Consider the following 7,170-nt stretch of genomic DNA (forward strand, 5'->3'; position numbering starts at 1 on the left):
TGCTGCCCTGGCGTCCTCTTCCACAACATCTTCATTTTTCTTTCAGGTGTTTTATGGGTACTATTTAATGAAGATGCCAGTTGGGGACCTGAGAGGCGTCTGTTTCTCAAACTAGAGACTCTAATGTACTTATCTTCTTGCTCAGTTGTGCAACGCGGCCTCCCACTTCTTTTTCTACTCTGGTTAGAGCCTGTTTGTAGCAGGGAAGGAAGGTCAGTTTTGTAGCTTCTGTAACGAGCTAAACTGTTCTCAGATGTATGAACATGATTGCACAAGGGTTTTCTAATCATCAATTAGCCTTCTGAGACAAAGAGCAAACACATTTTACCATTAGAACACTGGAGTGATAGTTGCTGGAAATGGGCCTCTATACACCTATGTAGATATTGCACCAAAAAGCAGACATTTGCAGCTAGAATAGTCATTTACCACATTAGCAATGTATGGAGTGTATTTCTTTAAAGGTAAGACTAGTTTAAAGTTATCTTCATTGAAAAGTACAGTGCTTTTCCTTAAAAAATAAGGACATTTCAATGTGACCCCAACGGTAGTGTAGATGTATATATAGTTCAACATTGCTAACCTTGCATTTAGTGCTGTAGCTGGAAATCCAACTCAATCTCCAGTTAGCTCTATGTTGTCCACCTTTGAGTTGTAGAACATTATAGTCCAATTAATTAGGGGTCTTTGTTTGTTTTCACTGCCGTCTTAAAGCGGACCAAGGAAAGTGCAGAGCAATGACCTAAAGTCCCAATGCTCTAGATTTCTGAGTTGTTAAAACACTAAAACAGTGTTTGCTTTAGCGTTCCTGTCAGCAGAGCTCTCAGGGTTGAAAACACTGATCCTGTTTTGTTAACCAGGCTTGCGAAGCAAAGTTTGCTCAATTTTTCTTTTAAAAGCTGCTCTTCATGATTAACCTGGACCACAAGCACATTTCTTTACCGTGCAATGTGTTTTAAGCTTTAGAGCCTTGATATATATTTTAGAACTTATAAAATAGCTCTAATGTATTTTAAAAAAAACAGAAAATATGTATAGAACATGTTTTTATATCTCTCTGCAGTTTATTAGGAAACTGACACATCTTTAAGGATGGGCTCTTAAGATAATTACAGTAACGCCACGTGGTGATGAAAGCAGACACTTAATTTTAAGCTCAACTGATCTGATTCACTGAGAAGTTTGATTAAAATATTTTGATCCCTGTTAACATGAAGCAAGAGGCTCGTATAACACTGTTAATGTACAAGCAACAGTTGCACATGCTTAAAAGTTGTTTTTTTTTATGTACAAATACACATTTCTCACTCCAAGGTTCTTTAAGCAAATCTTTATTGAACACCTTACATGCTAATATATGTACATTGCTATTAACATAATTTATTATCATAATACACAAATGAGCTCAGCTGCATTTTAGTCAGCTACCACTAGGGGGTGACTTTACATTTTTTACAACCAGTTTATTTCCTTTTAAAAGATTATTTGTATAAACAAAGACAAAACAATGTGTTTAATTCATAATCTGTACTTTGTTTTCTATGAGCCTGAGAGGAAGTGTAGCTGTAGTTCTGACATTAATGCAGCAGTAATCATCATCATCGGCGAGTCTCCTTTTCCATCAGGTCTTTGGCCTCGTTGATTTTTGCAGCGAGATACGGAGAGCCACCTACACACAAACACGAATCAGACCTATGACACTTAAAGCAACCCACACACATAAAAATGTACACCATAATAATCTACCTTTCAGGGGTAAATCTTATTACGTTTAAAGATTTAGCTGCTCACAAGCTTGTTAAATAATGAAAGGGATGTTTAACCACAGCATAAGATGGATAACATCTTAGGTTTAGTTAGATTTATGTCATTCTTGTTTTTATTGGTATAACTGCAGCAAGTCTGGCTGTGGAACAGAACCAGTGGAACTTAGTTTACCTTTATCTGGATGATTTAGGACCATGATCCTCCGATGCGCCTCACGTACTTTAGACTTTGTGGCAGCTGGGCTAAACACGACACACAAAGAAAAGTGTTTGTTTTCTTCTATAGGAAAAAAACGTAATATTCACATTACCAGACTCTGCCTCCTACCTGACGCCCAGGATGAGGCTTGCTTCCCGCCTCGACATCTTCTGCTCAAAACCTCCTTTGTAATAAGATGAGAAAGCCTGAGAGGACATAAGGTTGGAGGTTCAGTTACCGACTGAGAATCATTTAAAAGCTCTATTTATTAAAGTCGCAGGGAAGCGGATGTTCCAATCGTTGCATTTCCGAATTCTCCTAAGTTGTGCCCGACTTTACACGAGTGTTTATCAAGGGGGCAGGGTTGTTGTGGCGGAAGGTTCACAAGCAAGTGTGATTGTGGTCAGTGTCTCTGAAGCATCCTGCTAACCAGTTAGCAACTTAGTGCTAGTAGGTTCCCAATGGGAAATTAAATTGGGACCAAGTAGGACCAAATTGGTGACTTAGAAACGACACTGCTAAGGAACGCTATGGACAGCGGAAACATGCAAGAGGAGGAGAGTTTTGTGTCGGAGATCGTGGGTGAGTCTCCTCTGTCATACATTTTTTATTTAGAGGAGGAAAATGGGGATAAAGTTGTTGTGGAAGAGGATGCCAGGGTGGCAGAAGCTTGGTTTGGTGTAGAAGGCTTACAGACGTACATGTTTGAGCCCTTGCCTCGCAACGCTGCCAGTTCTGTTAGCTCTGCGCCTGCCGAAGATGCAGACGTCCCGTGAACACTGGGACGGAACTCTATGGTAAAGTATAATGATTCTTATTTCTTATTTCAACCGTTAGGTATATTAGCTGCGACATATAAATCCAGATACTATCACTGAAAAAAATAGATTGACAGATGACCGTTGATATATGATTGGCTGAATTTAGGTGTTCAGGCTGACGTATAACTAACTGGCCTGCATAAAATAACCAAAAAAACCAAAGACAGATTTTAAAACAGGATTTTTTTTTTCAAATAGAAATTTTCTAAATTTTGGGACGATATTGTCTGATAAAGAATACATTTATATACATGTTTAAGCCAGAATGATTTGACATTTAAATATGATTTCCCTACGACTTTAAATATGCTTTGGTAATATTTAATATGGACCACAATTAGATAAAGAGTGGAAATGAAAAAAATGACTTAAAAATATCAAATGAATTCTTCCATTCTGTAGGTCAACAATATAAAAAGCTGATTATTGTTAATTTAATAAAGCAGATTTGTCAATCTCGATTAAAATACTGTAATATAATGTACAAACCAAACATCACTGTGCAATCAGAGCTTTTACACATTTTGGATACTTTTTTCCTTCATGGAACATTTTCAACTCTTTTTCCTAAATCTGTTCTACTCTGAAACATTTATTATGAGCTAATCCACTAAAGAGGAAGTGTCTGTTAAAAAGAAAGTCTTAATACTTTTGCAATAATTTTTATATGTAATAGATATGAAAGGAAACTGATTTTTAGAGCAAATCCAGATTTCTTTGGAGATTAAAATCTACCATTTTAAATCTGGAGAAAAACTCGAAAGTTCCATTGAATAGATATAAATTAAACAGCACAGATAATATTCAGGTGTTTGCTTACTGATGAGGGCATCTTCTTGACTGTTTCAGAGAAAACCTGTCCCAGTGGCTTCCACAGCTGGAATGCATAACGACCTGAGGACAAAGGAAAATAGTTAATTACGTAACTTTAGCTCTTTGATGTTAAACATCTGAAAATAAAAGGTGTTTTTTTTTTTTTTACACAAACACTTTTAACAGCAGAAGTAATAAACTTTAATAGAATAAATGTAAATGAAGGCTGCTTTTTATTTCATGTTATTTCACCTGCAAATCCTGCAGCAGCTACACCAAGGCCCACTGCAATCAGAGTCCCTCCCTGTCAATGAGAAGGTTAAACTGGTCGGTAACCATAGTAACACAAAGGCTTTAGCTTAATGCATTACATCTTCTGTCATAGTATGTTAGATAATGACACAAGGCTAAAAAAAAATTAAATATAAAGATGAAAGACATTTAACCTCTATGTGGCAGTTTTTTCTTTTTACACCTTTATTACCGGTAATAAAAAGTCATTATGCTGCTAAATAAAAAAGACAGAACCCATCAAGGCTAGAGATATACCGATCCAGTGAGATAGCTGTACTGAGCGTATCGGCCAATATCTGATACGATTCAACTGTTGAATGAATGAACCATACATCTTGCCATATTAATGAAGGCTTTAGCCTTGAATTAAACACTTAAAAGTAAAAAGCAACAATATTATCCATTAACAAAAAACAGCAAAAAAAAAAAAAAAATAATTACAGTTCAATGTTAAGTTTACTTGACTGAATCTACGATATCCAATGTCTAATTTGCTGAAATGCAATCCAGCTAATTAGTAAATTTCAGAGCCAATATGTGATCCAGGTATCGGATCGGTGCCTCTCTAATCTGGGCAACAGAGGGCCCTATTGGTTAAACTATGTAAGGTTTCTAAATATTTCTCCTGTATAAGTTTGACACTTTTCAAAACTCAACTGTAAAGATGAGCCAGTTCTAAAGTGGAAATAAAGATAATAAAACTAAAAAATTTTTTTTTTTTTAAACATTAGGTTGGATTAAAATGTCGAACGTGAAGAAACTTAGGTGGACGGCTTAATTAATGGATCGCTGAATGAAGTGAAGGACAGCTAATAGGTTCATGAATCAATGAGTGAAACGGTAAATAAACCCCGTCAAGATCAGAAGGTGTAACCTGATCACAGAACAGCATTATGCGAACAAACAAACACCAGGGAAGTCATTCAATAGTTAAAGTAAACAACGGTTAAAAGCTGATTGACACAGAAAGACGGCTTACAGACTATTTCTATAAACCGATTTCCCAGCTGAAACGATGTTAATTTTAAACAGAGACTTTTTTGCAGCTATAGTTCTTCGGAAAACAAACATTAAAGCTTTATGAACATCTATAATCCGGTTATCAGCAGTGGACAAAAGACTATGGTTGAAAAAGATTTATATGTCACAACCTAAAAATTAAAAACAGCCCATATTTTGTCCTTATTTTTAGAATGTTAAGTTTTTAACTTCACTGGGCAAAAAAAAATTGGTTTAAATTTTAAAATTAAAAAAAAATATTATTACAGTTTTTAAATATCTCTCAGACTTCCTTTAAAACCTAATAAATCGACTGCGACAGGTTTGAAAAAAATACAATTATTAGTGATTTATTCCAACAGCCATAATGGTTGGATTTGATTTCTATCTCTATTTCTGCCAATAGTGTAAATATTTTATATCTCCATGCTCAGTGGTGAGCGATAAGAACAGAGGCGCAGCTAGAAAATTTTAATAAGGGTGGCCAGGCAATAACCAATGTACACTGAGGGGTGGCCGAAAGTAGATAGGCACCAGAACCTCAGGGTCAAACTACACTGTTTCAACAGGAAAAGTAATGAGCATAACATCAATATTTTCTAAATAAAGATGAACTTTACATTCTTACAGCCTTTGTTAACAAATAGACACATATATATTTAAACATCTGTGCTTTCTGGATAAAAGGTATATAGTGAATAAAATTCTTTCAGCTTTGAGTTCTGGGGTAATTTTCACGTAATTTTCTCTTTACCCCATATAACACAATATCTAGTTCTGAAAAGAGCATGAATTCTGAACTTATCATATTTAATGTTAGTAATATAATGTGCATAATTAACCACAGTGTTATTGTTGTCAAGTAATTGTTAATAAATGAAAAATTGTATTGTTTTTAATATTCCACTTGAGAGTATTACTGTCACTGTCTGTATTAGAGGGGAAAAAATTGGTAGGGGTGGCCAATGATTGGCTAAGGGCCACCCCTGGCCCCCCATCTAGCTCCAGCCCTGGACAAGAATCCAATGGCTTTTAATCAATAAACCCTGACTAATGTTATAAATATTTTACCTATGTCAGTTTTAAATCGTGTGATAATGACTGAAAATAAATAATAAAAACCAGTGATAATTGTTTATTACCAAACGCGCTTCGTCTTCGTGCTTTATCTCATGTTTCTGACGTAACTGAGCATGATGATACTTAGCGGTCACCAGGTTAAACCTACAGACCTTGTTATTAAAATCAGATTATTTCAGGATGATAGACGCGATAAACACCACAAACCGCAGCTCGCTAACTTACCAACTGCCTGTCTATTTCTGCATCACTCCTGACATTTGTTTTAGAGGAATATTCCGCATATCGCATCGTTTCTTCCAGTGTTGAGCCGCCGGTGCTCGCCATGTTGCCTTCCTGACGTAACGACGAACTCATCGTATCCGGTCAGTTCTTTCAAAATAAAATTCCGCGCTAAAGAATTTCTGCCCATTTCCTGGACCACAGATCTGACTTCAACCTTTTCTTTCTTCTTGCTGGATTTATTGGCGGTTGGCACAAACATTTAGTAGCATTACCGCCACTTACTGGTATGGAGTGTGGCTCGTGATGGACTATCTACTAATAAACATATATTTGTTTATTATTTTATTATTATTATTTTCTAAGGAAAAGAAAAACAACCATATATATATATATACAGACACGCATACACATACATTAAATAATTTAGTTTTCTTTAAAAATCAAATAACTATTTGAATATGTTTACTCCCAAAATTCTTCCTCAAAATATCTAATAAATTAATCTTTTCCTTAATACAGTCAACAACCTTTTACTTTCGATTTAAAGAGGCCCTTTAACCCCCGGTGTTACAAAGTAAAACATTTTAAAAACATTTTAAAAAGCCTAGGGAATAAAGCTTTCTCTATTGTATGAATATATATATAAATAAAAACCTTCACAGCAGTTTTGTAGAATGAGATAGGCTGGGTGATCCCTTATTATTATTACAGATTATTTAGGCACATAAAAAATGTAAAGCACATAGTTAAAACCCTTCGTATTACCTTAAGAAATAAAATTATATTGTAGTATAATATTATACTGTTTCATTAAGAGCCAGGTCAGCCGTCAGCTTTGCTAGGGCCTTGGACTACACAGTCACTACACAAACTTTGTAATACTTTATTTAAATAGCCTAAATTATACTTATATCAAAATAATTTCATTGTATAATGACAAAACTATTTTAGATCTCACTTGTTTTCTTATTAT

At 35.2% G+C, this 7,170-nt stretch overlaps 1 protein-coding gene across 1 annotated transcript; it reads right to left on the reverse strand.

Annotated features, from left to right (window-relative positions):
• Nucleotides 1-1,329: 1,329 nt before the first annotated feature.
• On the reverse strand, nucleotides 1,330-6,336 carry dnajc15 (DnaJ heat shock protein family (Hsp40) member C15). Its single transcript, XM_015404356.1, has 6 exons — nucleotides 6,198-6,336; nucleotides 3,852-3,903; nucleotides 3,607-3,680; nucleotides 2,095-2,171; nucleotides 1,939-2,009; nucleotides 1,330-1,669 (listed from the first exon to the last, which is right to left on the reverse strand). The coding sequence occupies exons 1-6, from the start codon at nucleotides 6,327-6,329 to the stop codon at nucleotides 1,599-1,601; spliced, it is 477 nt and encodes a 158-aa protein (XP_015259842.1). The 5' UTR covers nucleotides 6,330-6,336; the 3' UTR covers nucleotides 1,330-1,598.
• Nucleotides 6,337-7,170: the final 834 nt, after the last annotated feature.

Source organism: Cyprinodon variegatus, unplaced genomic scaffold (assembly GCF_000732505.1).
Source record: "Cyprinodon variegatus isolate N-32 unplaced genomic scaffold, C_variegatus-1.0 Scaffold1707, whole genome shotgun sequence".
Taxonomy (NCBI): Eukaryota; Metazoa; Chordata; class Actinopteri; order Cyprinodontiformes; family Cyprinodontidae; genus Cyprinodon; species Cyprinodon variegatus.